Below are 17,866 nucleotides of genomic sequence, written 5' to 3'. Positions count from 1 at the left end.
GCAGAGTCAGACAGATATCTGAGTTCAAGGCCATCTGGGTCTACATAGTCTGTTTCTGGAACAGCTGTGGCTACACAGAGAAACCTTGTCTCAAGAAACCAGAAAAAGAAAGGAAGAAAGAAAGAAAAGAAAAAGAAAGAAAGAAAGAAAGAAAGAAAGAAAGAAAGAAAGAAAGAGAAAAGCCACCTTACCTCCAGCCTCTGGAACACTGGAGAGCTCAGCCCTTTGCTCCTCTACTTCAGTATTTTCATGAGGATGGAATTCCTTTATTTGGTCTCCAGGAGTGCAAAATTTAACAATGTATTTCATTTTAACTTGGTTGGTTTTATATACAACAAATTCATCATCCTAGAGCAAATGGGAATTGACAGGAGAGAACAAGTGAAGAGAAGATGGGCCAAAACCTCCCAGAGAAGCAGACTCTCGTATGTGCTAATTAGCAAAGATGGTGGCATGCCTCCCATGAACACATAATTAATGAAATGGACGCAAGCCTCTGAGGCTGGCCTTTGCACACTTGGACACATTTTGCCTGTTTTGGCTTTTTTCTTGTTTACTGTTTGATTTTTTTTAAGTGCTAGGTGAGGGCTTGACCACTGACCCATAACCCTGGGTCTGTGTGTGTCCCCAAATAAAATACCTGAAAGTCTGTAGGGACAGAGGTGGTTTCCGAAACTCCATGCACACTGTCATAGCCCGGTGGCGCCTCAGTTAAAGAAAAGTCCTTCTTGAATAAGTTCACACACTTTCCCAGGGCAACGTCACAGACGACCAGGAGTCTGGAGCCATCAATCTCTCCTGCCTGTGCATACTTAATGCTTGTACTGCATGAGGAAGCAAATAAACACAAGTCATAATGGCTACCAGCCAGCCTCACTTCATTGTATAAATAAGAAACAGCTTGGGCATCTCTAACCCAAAACTGTGAATCAAAATCTGAAATGGCCCAAACTGAAAACTTTGAGCACCCTAACCTTGTGATGGTAGCAGTCCAAGGTACACACACTAAACATACCATGTAACATCACCACCAAGCTACATTTATCAGGTGTAGATGAAACATAAATGAATTTCACATTGGGATTCGTGTGGTCCCAAAGATCTCTCTTTATGTATAAACATAATTCCAAATCTGAAAAAAAAAATTCTGGTACTTCAGACAACGGATGATCAGCCTGCATTGTTGAGAGACTTTCTGGGAAATCATTCCAGAGTTTACCACCATTGCAGTAACTTGAAAGATACAAGTTAGAACTTCGTGGTGAGAAGTTGGGTAGGTGAGTACCTATAACCCAGTACTGGGAAAGTGAGGCAGAAGGATCATGAGTTCAAGGGCAGCCTCAGCTACACAGTAAAACCCTATTGAAGAAGAGAGAATGGGAAGGAGGGGATGAAAGAAGGAAGAGATCAAGGAGAAGGATTTGTTCATTATATACTTATTTATTTAAAAAATTCAGTTACGGGCACACACCTGTTACTCTAGCTCATAGAAGGCTGAAGCAGGAGGATCACAGCATGTTCAAGGCTAGTCTAGGATACATAATGAGTACCCAACGGGCCTGGGCTAGATAGACCCTCTCTCACAAAGAATAAAAACAAACAATTAGGCAAAGGTGTATATAGTGTTCTTCTTTATGGCAAGTAGCACTCAAAGTTCTTTGTTCTCTGTCAGCTACTAACAATATCTATATTGTGCTGCAAGAAATGCCAGAGTAATCAGTAAAAAGGAAACTTTTTCCGCATAAAAATAGTTCTTGTGTTTTACAATCCCATTTTAAAAAGCAGATCAGAAATGTGTGAGCTTGTGGAAAATCAAAGCTGCAGGCAGTTTTTGCTCGAATAGATTATATCCTAACCCCAGTTTTCCCTCCCTCCCTCCTCTCCTCACAGTCTCTGCCCCAACCTTCCTCCTTCCCCAGATCACTCTTCCTGTCTCCCTTCTAAAAAAGAGCAGGCCTCCCTGGGATATCAGCAGAACGTGGCATAAGAAGTTACAAGAAGACCAGACACATTCCCTCCTACCAGGGCTGGATGAAGGGAGGCCACCCAGTAGGAGGAAAAAGGTCCAGAGGCAGGCAACAGAGAGTCCCATCAATACCGCAAGTTAAACAGCTACAGCATGTATGCCGAGGACCTGGCACAGACAGGGGCAGGCTCCGTGATTGCTGCTTTAGTCTCTGTGAGCCCCTATGAGCCTGCTTAGTTCTGTGGGCCATGTTCTTCTGGGGTTTTCGACCCCTCTGGCTCCTAGAATCCTTTCCCTCACTTAAAACCATGTTGTTAAGAAAGCTGTACTGATTTGAGTGCACTAAAGCTCATGAAGATGATTAAATGCTAAGCAAGTAAGTGCTGGCCAAAGGAAAGAGAGACGTCCTATCTTCATAGTCTCTCCCAAGTCACATGGAGAGTCAACCAGGTCAAAGATTAGGAATCGGCAGCCAAAAGCCACCGAGGACTTCAGTTTTGGTAAAATTAAAACAGTGCCTAGAAAAACACGGTACCATCTAAAGATGTTTACTTTGTATTTAATGTGTATGTGCATGGGTGCATGTTTGTGTGCGTTTGAGTGTGAGTGTGTGTGTATGTGTATGTGTGTGGTAGGTGGACACCTGTGCCATGGCATGACTACAGAGGTCAGAGGACAATTTTAGAGTCACTTCTTAACTTGCTCCTCTATTTGAATTCTAGGAATTGAACTCTGGTTACCAGGCACGAGCTGTAAGGCCTTTACTGGCTGAGCCATCATGGTGGCCCCTACACTATTAATTAAAAAAACAAAATACAAAAAACTAGGAAATGGATGTGGTGATGCATAACTTTAATCCCAGCATCAGGGAAGCAGAGGTAGGCAGATTGCTGTGAGTCTGAGGCCAGCCTGGTCTACATGGCAAGTCCTAGGCCAGCTGGAGCTACACAGTAAGATTCCATCTCAAGAAAACAAAGCCTACGAGACAGAGAGAAAGTATCAGCAACAGCAGGCACTGCTGATGCGGCCTCTGAATGAGATGTATCCTCCACAGTCTTGGGCATTTGAACACTTGGCCCAGTCAGCAGCACTGTTTGTGGAGGCCTTGTTGGAGGAGGTGTGTGCTAGGGGCTGGTTTTGAAGTTTCAAACCTCAGGCCATTTCTAGTCCGCTCTATTCTGTGCTTGTAGTTCAAGATGTGAGCCCTCGGCTTAGTGCTCTGGAAGTCATGCCTCTGTTCCACCATCTGGTACTCTAACTCCCTGGAACCACAAGCCCCAAACACACAAACTCCTCCTTCTATCAGCTGCCTTGGCTGTGGTGCTTTATAGCAGCAACAGGAAAACAATGAACACTGCTGTCCTGGAGAAAGAACAAAACAGCAAAGGCCTGCTCCCCATGTGACCCATGTTAGTTGCATGTTCTGAGGCTAGCGCCTCCTGGTGGCCTTAAGGTCCCCATCTGTGCTATTAGAAGATTTCCCTGTGGGGTGGGGTCTGAGAGTAGAGGGGGTGAGGGGCACTGGAGAAGATGCAGCTAGAAAACATGTAAAAGCTGAGGCGGGTTGGCAAGATGGCCCAGTGAGTAAAGGTCCTGCTACCAAGCCTGACGACCTGAGTTTGATCTGTGGGCTCCACTAGGTAGAAGGACAGACCTGACCCCGTCGTGTTGTCATCTGACCTCCGTGAATGCACTGTGGCATGCCCATGTCTCCCACACACTAAATAAATAGATAAGAGTAATACAAAAAACAAAGGCTCTGAGCAAAAGAATAACACTTAAGACTTCAGACATAATTGTCCCAAATGTTCACTGCAGAAGCCACGCTTTTACAGTATGCAGTGGCAATGGCTGCTTTCAGTGATGCTTCAGTGGGTGAAAGAGCTCCTCACTAAAGAAAGAGAGGGAAGTTTGCAAGGAGGCCTCTGCGATGGGGGTTGGGACCGAAGACACTAACCTGAGTGAGTCGCTGAAGTAGATCCCGCTCCCGAGATTTCCAACATCTGTTCTCTGTACACCTCGGTCTTCAGCTACCTTAGGTAAGAGCAGCCCTCTGAAAGAGAAGGGGGGATTGTGATTTACTGAAGGAAACTCTGCCACACAGCCTTCAAACTCAGTGACCAACAGGAAATCCACTGTCTACAAACTTTAGGTCAGAGTTCAACTGGCCCTCCATACCTATAGTCAACCAACCATGGATTCAAAATACTCAGGAAAAAAACCCCATCTCTACGGAATATGTACAGATTTTCTTGTTATTGTTTTTTTTTTTAGATTTATTTAATTATGCATATGAGCACTCTAACTCTCTGTATATCTGCATGACAGAAGAAGGCATCAGATCCCATTATAGATGGTTGTGAGCCACAGTGTGGTTGCTGGATATTGAACTCTTAAGCTCTTAAGCACTGAGCCCCCTCTCCAGCCCTTGTCATTAGTTTCTACACAACACTGCGTGTCAACAGTTTCCATAGCATTCATACTGTATTAGATACCATTAAATCACATACATATGACTAGAAATTTGCTGCTTTTAACTGACAAGCCCATGTGGTTTGTTCACTTATTATGGTATTGTTTAGGATCAAAGGCAAAAGTACACAAGAAAGGGGAACATTTCAACGTTTGTGAGTCTGAAAACTAAAAAGTAAAGACTGTGGCTCTTACCGGGACAAGATTCCAAGAATGTTCCGCACAGGAGATCCATGGAATAAGAGTCGCACGTTGCCCAGTTTGCTTAAAAACTCCGTAGCTTCGTTCACTCTGCCAACTCTAAATATCTGCAAGATATCTACTGGTTGTTCACTGGAGGAATTAGGAGAAAAACACTGAGGTCACACAATTAGAAGAAAAAGAAAAATCAATTAATTAATTGGAGATTAATCATCTCCATAAATAAATAAATAAATCAAAAATAAAAAATTAATAGGAGAAATCTCAAGAAAACTCAGCTGTCTGTGGTTCAGTAGTTAAAGGTGCTTGCTGCTAAGTCTGCCACTAAGTCTTGGGAGCCATGTGGTAAAAAGGAGAAGAACAAGCCCCCACCCCCAACCATTCTCTGATCCTTACATGCACACTGGGCAAATGTATGCATTTTCATTCTCATTCTCATTCTCTCTCTCTCTCTCTCTCTCTCTCTCTCTGTCTCTCTGTCTCTCTCTCTTACACACACACACACACACACACACACACACACACATTCTTTCTGTTGCTGCCATGACCAAAAGCAAGAGGAAAGGGTTGTGTGCGTGTGTGTGTGTGTATATGTGTGTGCGTGTGTGTTTTCGGTTATAGGTTACAGTCCATGTTGATGAAGGAAGGGAAGCAAAATTCAAGCAGGCATGAAACCTGGAAGTAGGAACGGAAGCAGAAACCACAGAGAAATGCTGCTCACTGACTTGCTCCCCATGGCCTGCCTTCTTATACAGGCCAGGATCACATGTCCAGGGCTACCACTGTCCACAGTGGGCTGGGCTGTCTACCGAGCATTATTCAAGATAATGTCCAGAGACTTGCCTACAGGTCAGTCTTATGGAGGCAGACCCTCAGTGAAGTTCTCTCTTCCCAGATAACTCTAGTTTGTGTCTAGTTGACAGAAATCAAGCAGCTCATATATACAATATGAACTGTGCTATCACCACTCTATCCATGGGCTGTGTCAAGCTACAGTGGGTTCCCTATGAGCACGGTTAGAACTGCATTCATTTATGCATTCACAATCATAATGTGCATTATGTGTAATTTCCCCAGGAATTAGAACTAAGACAACAGGGTCTTTGGCTTCATGGAGTTTAGATTCTAATGAGAGAGGCAAGAATTAACAAGTTACCAAATTATTTGTTAACAGGAAACCAATGAGGTCCAGAAAAAAAGTGTGGTGGAAAGGCCACTCTTCTGAGGTGACATTTACTGCAATACTGCATGATGTAATGCACATGATGATGTAATGCACATGATGATGTAATGCACATGATATGACCTAACGAGCTATTGGAGGAACCCAAGTGGGCGGGGTGAGTAAGAAAGGAAAACCCATCAGGGAGGATGAGACAGACCCTGGATGGGATGGTGTCATCCTTATCAAAGGCTGTGGCAGCACAGCTGGAGAGAGGCTGACAACTGAAGGGACAGAATGTGATGGGAGGGAGATTCATGATGGCTGTGAATGACTGGCCAAGACAGGGAGGCATGGGACATTGGGACACTGTTGAGGGACACCATAGTCGGAAGCATCCTACTGTAACCTGACATTGGTCATGGATGGGATATATATACAGAAATTATGAATGCCCATCAAAGCTGTTCATGGTGGTGCACACTTGTCCTAGCAGTTGGGAAACAGGTAGGATGATTGCACAAGTTCAAAGCCAGCATGGTCTACATAGTAAGTTCTAGGCTAGCCTGGGCTATCTAGGAAGACCCTATCTCAACTCACTCATCTGAAAAATAGGTGATTAACGATCAGGGCATTTAATCCAGAGAGCTGATCTACCAGAATGTACGAGGTGAATCGTGAACAAAATAGGCTCCACGGTAGGGCTCTAAGTGGTTGTGTTATCTGTGGCAGTGACAGTGAGGGTGGCAGACATATCTTTGTAGTTTTACATGGTTTCTAAACCTTCACAAAGTACATTTGTCTTAGCTGGACATGGTGTTCATGCCTATATTCCCAGCCCCCTGGAGGTTGAGACAGGAGGATCTCTCTAAGTAAGGTCAAGGCCATTCTGGGCTGAAGAATGAGACCCTGTCTCCAAACCAAACCAGATAGTCTTAGCTAAGAAAAACTGTACAAACCACAGGCTGCAGATGCAAATGCAACCCATATTTAGTGGCTTCTGTCCTGGTGTCACTTCTGTTGCCATTGTAAGTACCCTGGCCAAGAGCACCTTAGGGGAGAAGAGGGTTTGTTTGGTTTACAATTCCGACTACAGTCTATTACTGATGAGAAGTACAGGCAGAACTCAGACCCACAACCAAGAACCAGGAAAGAGAACGAAAGCACAGACCCATACTTGTTTACTCTTTCTCTCAGCTAGATTCTTCCTCTCTTACACTATTCAGGATCCCAAACCAGGGAGTAGTGCTACCCAGTCTTCCTAGCTCAGTGAGCAATCAAGACAGTCCCCTACAGATACAAGTGACAGGTTGTGTCAAGTCCTACTCAAAAATGACCAGCACAGGGCTGGCAGGCACCAAATGTGGCAATCTGAGTTCTATCTCTGAAACCCACATGGTAGAAGGAGAGATCTGACTCCCAAAGTTGTCTTATGGCTTCCACACATATGCCATAGCACACTCCCACATCACTTAAATAAAATATATTCATAATAAAAACTCCGAACCATCATAATGTGTTTCCCAAGGTTTTCACTGCATTTTTCATGCCACAGATGGACATGTCAGAAGAGCACACACCCATGTTACTGTATGTTTACATTTTCAATAGAATAAACTTTCTTTTGTAATGTTCTTGCACTGTGTGTGTGTGTGTATGTGTGTGCTCCTGTGACGCTGGGATGTAGCCCAAGGCCCTATACATGCTAAAGAAGCAGGGCCACCTTTTGCTGAGCTATACTTTTAGCCTCTGGAAGTTTAAGCCTAATCTCCAACAAGATTAGGTTACAAGGTAGCAAGATGGCCCAGCTGGTAAAGTGCTTTTTAGGTAAACTGGGGCCCACAGTGAAGAAGAGGGTCTACTCCAGAAAATTGTCCTCTGACTGCTACATGCATGCTGTGGTATATGTGCACCTACATTCACATGCACACATCATATATGCATGCAATCCCTGGAGGGGAATAACATCTGGAGTTTACAATCAATCAATCAATCAATCAATCAATCAATCAATCAATCAATCAAAGCAATAAAAGATCAGGTCACCCAGAAAGCAGGGTGGGAGAGTGGGATATACTTGTTAGCATAGGTTCCTCCCCTGGATAAGAATGACTTTTAAAATTGCATTTGTTGATTTGGTGTGTGTGTGTGTGTGTGTGTGTGTGTGTGTGTGTGGTGTGTGGAATGTGTGAGATGTGTGGGATGTGTGTGTGTGATGTGTGGGATGTGTGTGTGTGATGTGTGTGGTATATGTGTGAATGTGTGTACGTGCATGTAGAAATGTGTGTATGTGCCCACAGGTGTCATGGCACTCCTGTGAAGATTAGAGAACAACTTCTGGGAGTTGGCTCTCTGTCTCCACCCTGGGGATCCTGAGGATGGAGCTCAGGTTGTTGGGATCACTGCGCCATCTCCTCAGTTCCTCAAGGCTATGTAAACACAGAAAGTAACTCTCTTTGTGATCGACTGCAGATGTCTTGTTAGAATGTAGACGATTACATTCTCTAACTGTCCGGATTGACTTGCCAACAGGATCTCAAGAGCACTGCATTTTTACAGGAGACTTGCCTCACGCTTACCTTCGATTGTTCTGCAACACTTCTTTTCTAACCCTGGAAAACTCTTCAGTGTTCTGGTCAACATGTTCGATTTTGCATCGCAAAGCACGGTATTTGGCAAGAGATGGTGGGTTGGGTTTGGATAAATTAGTTTCACAAACATTCACCATGTCTCTTACCAGCTGTGGGTGGAATGATCCGGAGATGTTAGAGATACCACATATCCAAGCTAGGATGTATATTAAATTAATATTTTTTTTTTTTTTTGGTTTTTCGAGACAGGGTTTCTCTGTATAGCCCTGGCTGTCCTGGAACTCACTCTGTAGACCAGGCTGGCCTCGAACTCAGAAATCCACCTGCCTCTGCCTCCCGAGTGCTGGGATTAAAGGCGTGCGCCACCACGCCCGGCAACTTAAATTAATATTTTCCAAAAAGATAAAAATTAGTTTTCTTTTTCACACAGTTTTTGATTAATATCTTATGTTGGCAGTATACTAAACTGGATAAATGCTGCTCACATTGCTGTGCATGATGGCTCACACCTATAACCTTAGCCCTAGGGAAAGGAGGCAGCAAGACTGTTCTAAGTTCAAGGTTAGGTTAGGTTATATAGTAAGTGACAGGCCAGTCCAAGCTGCAGTGTAAGACTATGTCTCAAAAGTAAAAATACAGATTTAAACATCAGGAGGGTTGGTACAACACAATTTTCCTGGCTACTTGGGAGACAGAGGCAGGATTACTCAAGCCCAGGAGTCCAAGGTTAGCCTGGGATGCATAGCCAAATCCCCAATATAAATAAAAGATAGATAGATAGATAGATAGATAGATAGATAGATAGATAGGTAGATAGATAGGTAGATAGGTAGATAGATAGAAAGAAAGAAAGAATTGCCTCACTGATAGCACAATAGAAATATACATTACTGTAGCAATTAAAATTTCTCACTAGTGTGTCAAAATACCTGACAAAGGCAACTTAATTCAGAAGGCAGGCTTCTTTTGGCTCCTGGTTCAAGGGGGATACAGTCCACCATGGCAGCGGAGGTGCGGTGGCAGGACTGTGAGCCTCTGGTCACATCGTCTCTGCTGTCAGGAAGCAGAGGAGGACGAAACTCTGATGCTCAGCTCACCCTCTCCTTTTACTCAGTCTTGGACCCCAGCTCAGGCATCACCTTTTGTGTATTTATTTATTTTTTTTGAGACAGGGTTTCCCTGGCTGTCCTAGAACTCACTTTATAGACCAGGATGGTCTAGATCTCAAGGAGACCACCTGCCTCTGCATCCCAAGTGCTGGGATTAAAGGTGTGTGCCACCTCACCTGGCATACATTTTTTAAAAGACATACATTTCTTTTATTTTATATGTATGAATGTTTTCCCTGCATGTGTGTATATGGACCATGCACATGTCTGGTACTGGTAGAGGTCAGAAGAGGACATGGATCCCCTGGAATTAGAGTTATGGATGGGTGTGAGCCACCATGTGGGTGCTAGGAGCTGAACCTGGTCCTTGGCAAGAGCAACAAGTGCCATCAAGCCATCTCTCCAGCCTGCACAGCCCCCACCCCTTTTTTGAGTTAGGGCTTCATGCAGTCCAGGATGGCTTAAGACTTGCTATGTAGTTGAGACTGCCCTGGTCGTTCTGCCTCTGCCTCCCATTCCTGCTGGGATTACAGGTGTACATAACCATACTTGGCTTTACTTACGATATATATCTTATTTTTTATATTATTGTTAGTATTATCAGTATTATTATTATATTTTTCTTTGTTTTTTTTGAGACAGGGTCTTTGTACATAGTTCTGGCCATCTTTGAACTCACTACGTAGACCAGGCTGGCCTCAAATTCACAGGGATATGCCTGTTTCTGCTTCCTGAATGCTGGGTTTAAAGCCGTGCCACCATGCTCAGCTTTATTTTATTTTTTAAAGATTTGTTTTGTTTTATCTGTGTGAATATTTGCCCACATGCATGTATGTATACCACATGCATAACTGGTGCCCACAGACACCAGGGGAGGACACTGAGTCCCGTGGAACTGGAGTTACAGACAGTTGTGACCCACCTTGTGGGTGCCAGGAACTGAACTCAGCTGCTCTGCACCTGTGCCCATAACCACTGGGCCATCGCTCCAGCCCCAATTCACTGTATTTTAAAGGGATGACCCAGCCACACATTTTAAACTGAATTCTTTCCTCCAGAGCCATACCTGACAAAGGTTCTCTTTTTGAGCCAACAGCCTCAGGTTAACTTCCTCTGAGGCTGGATGCCTGTGAGGCAGCAAGCGGTAGAATTCGGCCATCATCTTCTGCAGTTGTCCCGGCGAGTCTCCATTTTTCAGGGCTGTCTTCACCAGAAGGAGAATTCCTTCTGCTTTACTCACCTGCAGACACAAAGGCAAATACACGTCAGTTTGGGTCTTGACTGAGTTTCTTTTTTTAAATATATATATATTTTTAATTAGGTATTTTCCTCATTTACATTTCCAATGCTATCCCAAAAGTCCCCTATACCCTCTCCCCCACTCCCTTACCCACCCACTCCCACTTTTTGGACCTGGCATTCCCCTGTAGTGGGGCATATAAAGTTTGCATGTCCAATGGGCCTCTCTTTCCAGTGATGGCCGACTAGGCCATCTTTTGATACATATGCAGCTAGAGTCAAGAGCTCAGGGTTACTGGTTAGTTCATAATGTTGTTTCACCTATAGGGTTGCAGATCCCTTTAGCTCCTTGGGTACTTTCTCTAGCTCCTCCATTGGGGGCCGTGTGATCCATCCAATAGCTGACTGTGAGTATCCACTTCTGTGTTTGCTAGACCCCGGCATAGTCTCACAAGAGAGAGCTATATCTGGGTCCTTTCAGCAAAATCTTGCTAGTGTATGCAATGGTGTCAGCGTTTGGAAGCTGATTATGGGATGGATCCCCAGATATGGCAGTCTCTAGATGGTTCATCTCAGTCAGTAGAGCATGAGACTCTTGACTGAGTTTCTGAGACTTACTCCCTAGGGAGGTGCTTCAGGGAAGTGGAGGAACCATTAGAAGGTTATTTCTTTTTTTTTTTTTTAAAGATTTATTTATTTATTATTATATGTAGGTACACTGTAGCTGTCTTTAGACACACCAGAAGAGGGAGTCAGATCTCATTACGGATGGTTGTGAGCCACCATGTGGTTGCTGGGATTTGAACTAGGGACCTTTGGAAGAGCAGTCGGAGCTCTTAACCACTGAGCCATCTCTCCAGCCCAGAAGGTTATTTCTTAAATAGCTCACTAAGTTTACCAAGAGTCGCTTCTATTTGTCTAAATGCAGGGTTATTAACTGGATCACAGACAATTTGTCAGTGGCCACAGCACTGAAGAACAACGCAGCATCACATTTTTATACATGTGTGCACATGAACACATAGATACCCAAGAGGACGGGAATACCAATGGAACTGTAAGAGAAGTGCTTTCACCGGGAATCATGGAGTGATGTCAGCATCAAGCCAGGGCCATGTTCCTAATTATGCAAGTGCATTACGGACCTAATGGCAGGAAGTCTGTTTCTCCCTGGACCAATCAGCTTCACTCCTTAGGGGGACACTCCCAGCATTATCTTCATATGGCTACTCAGTCATGTCCTGGTGTTCTAGAAGCAGGCCTGCCTTCCCTAAGACATCGAGAAGGCGAGAGGCTGAAGGAGATGCTGTGAAGCAAGTCAGGAGTTGGGTACTTAAGTGCCACTAACTCCTGTTCCTTGGCACCAAGGCTGAGGCTTATATTGGCCACCACTAAGGATTGACATGACAGGGACATCTGGGTCTTCAGGGACAGGGAAAGAACAGTGAGGGGTGGCCTTCAGAGCAGACCAGGCAGCACATGACTGTTAGCGCCCATGCTGCCACCTACCCACCAGGGAGTAGGTTTGTTGAGGTGCTTCAGCGACACACTTGACTTACGTCATTCAGGCTCACGCTGTTCACTGGCTTGAGGAGCGTGTTCTCCAGGTGGCCCAGAGCTTCTGTCCAGATCACCTCCAGCAAATCGCTCACCTCCTGGCTCAAGGTGCCTGAACTAATGACCTCCTCCAAAAGCAACTGAAACACGAAGTGACAGAGAATCACTGCCAAGGAAAGTCCTCATGAGTGCTCTGTGTAAAACTGACACAGGAGCTGTTCAGGTGTAGGTCAATAGTGGAGCACTTGCCTAGTGTACCTGAGACCCTGGGTTCCATTTTCAACCTCACAAGCAAGCAACCAAGCAACCAACTAACCAACCAAACCAACCAACTAACCAACCAAACCAACCAACCAACCAACCCCAACAGAATAGACCCAGAACAAAGCATAAGAAAAAAAATAGCCCAAGAGAGGCACCCACCATAGACAGGCACTATGGCTAGGAATGTCTTGAGTGTTCCTCGAGATTCAAATGCTGGCAGCTTGGCCCCATTGTGGACCTTCAACCAGATGTCAGTGCCATAGGACTCAAGCCACCAGAGGGGAGCCAAATAAATCTGATAAAGTTTTTAGCCTTGTGTATCTTATGACAGCCACACAATAGACTCTAGGCTGCTGGTTTACTCAGGCCTTGTCTCTCCTCTGGGCTTCCTAGTCCCCATCCCTCTGTGCCGCTTAACCCTGTAAGTGCCCCCTCTCCAATCACTTCCATCTTTCTCTTGTCTTTTCCTTCCCTGTAAGATGTGGGCCCATCAGTGGCATGAAGCACGTGCAGTGTGGGTTAAGGAGCCTGGAGTCAGCCAAGACTATAGAGACATTGTTCAAAGCTGTGAGTCTGTGGCTGAGATAAGTAATATATCTATGCTTGTCCTGCATCTCCCTGGCCAATGCCATGTCTCCAAGTTTATCTTTTTCTTAGATTTCAAGTTCCTTTGCCAGATTTTGTTTTTATTATTATTTTTTAATAAAGGCAGTACGTCCTTCTTTGAGACAGGGCTTCATGAAACCCCAGGCTGGCTTCAAAGATTCTATGTAACTTTGGATAAAGTTGAACCCTAGATCCTCTCAACTCAACCTTCAAAGCACTTGGATTATAAATGTAAGCCACCATGAATGACCAAAAAAATTTTCTATTAAAAATATTGAAAGAAAGCCGGGCGTAGTGGCACACGGCTTTAATCCCAGCACTCGGGAGGCAGAGGCAGGCAGATTTCTGAGTTCGAGGCCAGCCTGGTCTACAAAGTGAGTTTCAGGACAGCCAGGGCTATACAGAGAAACCCTGTCTCGAAAAAAAAAAAAATATTGAAAGAAGACTAGAGAGATGACGGCTCAGTGGTTAAGAGCAAGCACTGCCCTTCGGGGGGACCTAGGTTTGATTCCCAGCACCTACACATCGGCTCACAACCATTTGTAACTCCAGTTCCAGAGAATGTGATGCCCTCTTTTGGCCCCTGTCAGTACATGTAATGCACAAACGGGCATACAGGCAAAACATCCATATGCATAAAATAACTAAAAAAAAATATTCAAATTGCTGGGTATGGGAGCAAAGTATCCATACACAAAAAATAACTTTTTGTTTTGGTTTGTTTTTCAACACAGGGTTTCTCTGTGTAGCCCTGCCTGTCCTGGAACTCACTCTGTAGACCAGGCTGGCCTTGAACTCAGAAATCCACCTGCCTCTGCCTCCCAAGTGCTGGGATTAAAGGCGTGCATCACCACTGCCCGGCTTCACAGAAAATAACTAAAAAATATATTCAAATTCCACAACACCCAAGAAACAGAGACAGGCGAATCTCTGTGAATTTAAGGCTAACCTGGTCTACATAATGAATTCTAAGCTAGCCAGAGTTACATGGTAAGACCCTGCTTTAAAAAAAAAATTGGAAAGAAAATAGTCAACCCTCTGGGCATGGTGGTGCCCATCTAGAATCCCGGCAGTTAGGCTGAAGCAGGGTGTTTGTCTGAGTTTGATGGCATCCTGGACTAGAATGAGAGAGTATCTAAAATAACAAGCCAAACCAAACAGCAATCACACAGCAGACCTCCCACCTCCGCCAGTGACACAATCGACACAATCACAGCAAAGCCAGCTTACCGCCTGCAGTTTCTCAGACGCTAACTGTGTTGCTTCGGCCGTAAAGTGTTCTTGGAGCAGAAATCCTTGTCTCTTCAGGTCTTCCACATAACTTTCATAATATTCAATTGCACCTTCAGAAGTTTGCTTTCCAGTGCTCTCTCTTCTGGTCTGGGAATTGCAGTACACAGGAAAGACACAGTTAACTTACTGACATGCTGATATTCAGGGAATACTGACATCCTGTCAGAAGGTGTTCAGACTTTTCTTACAGGTTACTATGATGGCGTGAATGAAAATGTCTCCCACAGGCCCTGACGGCAGGGAGTGGCCCCTAGTTGTTTGTTTTTATTTTTATTTTTTGAGGTGTGGCCTTGCAAGGGGGAGGGGGGATGCATCATGGGGGCGGGGCAGGCTTTTTTTCCAGTTTCCAATGCCTATGTACTCACTCCCAGTCCCTACTTACTCTGTTTTTGGAGATAGGAGCTCTTTGCTTGCTGGCTGCCACAATTCCCTGCCGCTGGGATAAGACCCCTTCCTTCTATACATTGCTTTGGATTCATTTTTATTTCAGAATTGTTTTAGATCACAACTGGGCCCATAATTGACAGTGAAGTAGGACAAAGGCTATGGCTTCTGCAAAGCCATCCTTGTGATCTCCAGAAAGCTATGACCATGAGCCCCATGTGGCTTCCCATACACAGCAGTGTCAGAACTGTCACAGAAGGTCACAGGGAAGAATCTGGGTGAGGTAGGTGTGTGGCTCATGCTAATCATATAACACTAGGGAGGCCAATGGAGGAGGAGTGCCATGTTTGAGGCAGCCTGGAATACAGAGTGAGATCCTCTGCCTCATTAAAAAAAAAAAAAAAAAAGGAAAAAAAGGACTAAAGGATGAAAAGACAGAGGAGGAGGAAAAGATGGAGGAGGGGGAAAGATGGAGGAGGAAGAGATGGAGAAAGATGAAGGGGTGGAGGAAGAAGAAGAAGGAAGAAGAGGAGGAGGAGGAAGAAGAAGAGGATGAAGAAGAGGAAAAGATGGAAGGAGGAAAAGATGGAGGAGGAAGAGGAGGAAGAAGGAGGAGGGAAAGATAGAAGAGGGGACTCTTCACTACCTTTTGATCAGCCAGGAGGAAGTGTGCTGTTATCACAAAGGGGCAGCTCTCTGGGTCCTGGGAGCTCTGCAGCTCCACCACCACAGTCTCGGGGCCTCCCACCTGCAAAGCAGGGTACATTTTAGAAGCAGAGCTATGCAGACTAGCCACACTCCACAGCCGAAAAGGCTGCTGATACGCTGGAGCAGTGCGTGCTCATCCGGAGAAGTATCTTAGAAAACACAGAGGCACCAAGAGAGTAGAAATCCCTTGAAACTCTACCACAGCGATATAATCATTATCAATATTTTTGTGTATTCTTGTGTTTATAATATGCCACTTTTCACATTTTTCTTATCATAGAGGAAAATACCCCTTAAATTTTATATTTTATTTAAACATCTAGAAATATAAGTTGGATACTACGTCAAAGGCAAATATTGATTTTAATTTGTGTGACTGTACAGTAAAATTTCCTGTGTTCCTTTAATGTAAAAGGAACAATTCAACATGGCATAAATATTTGGTGTCAATCTATCCTGTCCAAATAAGAGAAACTGTAAATGACAGGGTACAGGTTCATCTCTAACGCCATGTTAACACTTTATATTGTTAAATATATGTCATGAGTGTCTGGATTGTAGCTTGCTTAGCATGCCTGAAGCCCTGATCCCAAGTGCTGCATAAACTGGGTGTACACACTGCTATTCCAGCATCTGGGAGGCAGAGGCAGGAAGATCAGAAGTTCAAAGTCATTTTCCACCAGTAGTAAGTTCGAGGCTAGCCTGGGATACATGAGATCCTGTGTCACAAAACAAAAAACCATATTATATTATGAGCATGAATTACTTTCATTAAGAACACTAAAAATTTGTTTTCTTTCTGTTAAAATTCACTTAGCTTCTGGGTGTTAGTTGAGAAGGGGGTTTCGTTGTGTAGCTAGGGCTGTTCCTGAACACAGGACCCTTTGGCTCAAACTCTTAAATGCTGGGACAACAGGCATGAGCCACCACACCAGGCAAACATTTAAACAAACATTTTCTGAATAGCAAACCAGCTCCTGCTACAGGATATATAATATTCAGAACAATTTTTCAAAAAAAAAAAACAACAAGAAAATCACCAAAAAGGACATATTTTCAGAAATCATTCAGTTTCTTTTTTCTAAGTATATACCAGGTTCTTACTTTTTCCAAGATGTTATATTTCACAACTTCAAAGTCTTGAAGAAAGGGAGGAATTTCAACATTCTCTGCAGAAACCCTGAAATTTGTATAATTAAACATTTATGATTGAAATGGAACCTTAGGCCACACAGAACCTTCCAAGAGAGCCCCTAACTCCTATGCACATACTAAGTCTCTGGTGCCCCCTTAGGTTTTCTAGAACAACTGTGAGAACGAGCTGGATTTATCTTCTGCTTAACTAACTTATTAATGTTATTTTCTGATTTTACAAATTTGGGGGTGAGTGTGAGAATTTAACTTAAGCACTCAGTAAGGGATGATCAGGGAAATCTCCACCCTCCTCTTTGTGATTCCCAAGCGCTAATGCCCAGGACCTTGGGTGCACAGGGAGACGAGGGCAGGACAGATGCAGAGACACTGCCGCCTTCTCTGGTCATTGCACTTGGTAGAGGCTCTGACTCCTAGCAATGGCATCAGTACTTTCTGGGCTACATCAAGTCCTTTTACAATATAAAGAAGCCCAACGTGTCATCTGTCCTTTGCTTGTTTGGTTTGGTTTTAGTGGTAGCTCAGCCCTACCTTAGCCTCCCAAGGGCTGGCTTACAAACACACATCCCACCCACCCTTGCATCATTTGCAGTTTTACTACTGCGATTGAAGCTAACAAGGTATTTTGCTTACTCAGTGACTTCGGTGTCTCCCTTCTCCGGGGTGTTGTCTGAAGGCAGATATTCTGACTGCACTTCTGGAATTAAAAGAACTTGCTGATTCAAAGATTCAATGGCTTATCATTAATTACTGTTAAGCTAACCGCTAATTTTGTTTTTTGTTTCTTGGTTTTTCAAGACAAGTTTTCTATGTATATCTCTGACTGCCCTAGAACTCACTGTGTAGACCAGGCTGTCCTGGGACCCAGAAATCTGCCTGCCTCCCAAGAACTGGGATTAAAGGTGTACACCAATACAGCCAGGCTTGTTATGATTCTTAAATATAGATATTTGCTATGTAATTTCCCTCCCCTTTATTGTTCTGGGGAATCAAACTTGGGGCCTTATGCATTTTCGATAAACACTCACCACTCAGCCACACTCTCAACCCCAGCTCTGGTTTTGTGTTTGGTATTTTTGTTGTTGTTGTTTTCTATTTTTTAAATTCTTTTTGTGAGACCATCACTTTCTTATTTATTTATTTAAACATATTTAGATTTCAA

At 44.1% G+C, this 17,866-nt stretch overlaps 1 protein-coding gene across 2 annotated transcripts in view; it reads right to left on the bottom strand.

The window, feature by feature from the left end:
- Positions 1 to 17,866, bottom strand: part of Parp4 (poly(ADP-ribose) polymerase family member 4) — an 87,004-nt gene that overhangs the window by 55,790 nt on the left and 13,348 nt on the right. For both annotated transcript variants that reach the window (XM_029469183.2, XM_085828670.1), the window contains exons 4-14: positions 17,338 to 17,401; positions 16,657 to 16,732; positions 15,491 to 15,592; positions 14,398 to 14,547; positions 12,300 to 12,437; positions 10,568 to 10,741; positions 8,381 to 8,541; positions 4,634 to 4,771; positions 3,924 to 4,019; positions 641 to 824; positions 192 to 348 (exon numbers count right to left, since the gene is read on the bottom strand). In XM_029469183.2, the coding sequence (XP_029325043.1) occupies positions 192 to 348; positions 641 to 824; positions 3,924 to 4,019; positions 4,634 to 4,771; positions 8,381 to 8,541; positions 10,568 to 10,741; positions 12,300 to 12,437; positions 14,398 to 14,547; positions 15,491 to 15,592; positions 16,657 to 16,732; positions 17,338 to 17,401 (1,440 nt within the window). The remainder of the gene's footprint in view (positions 1 to 191; positions 349 to 640; positions 825 to 3,923; positions 4,020 to 4,633; positions 4,772 to 8,380; positions 8,542 to 10,567; positions 10,742 to 12,299; positions 12,438 to 14,397; positions 14,548 to 15,490; positions 15,593 to 16,656; positions 16,733 to 17,337; positions 17,402 to 17,866) is intronic.

The sequence above is a fragment of the Mus caroli genome, unplaced genomic scaffold (assembly GCF_978045245.1).
Source record: "Mus caroli unplaced genomic scaffold, Mus_caroli_1 scaffold_12, whole genome shotgun sequence".
NCBI classification, from domain to species: Eukaryota; Metazoa; Chordata; class Mammalia; order Rodentia; family Muridae; genus Mus; species Mus caroli.
This window is presented reverse-complemented; position numbering and strand designations above follow the sequence as displayed.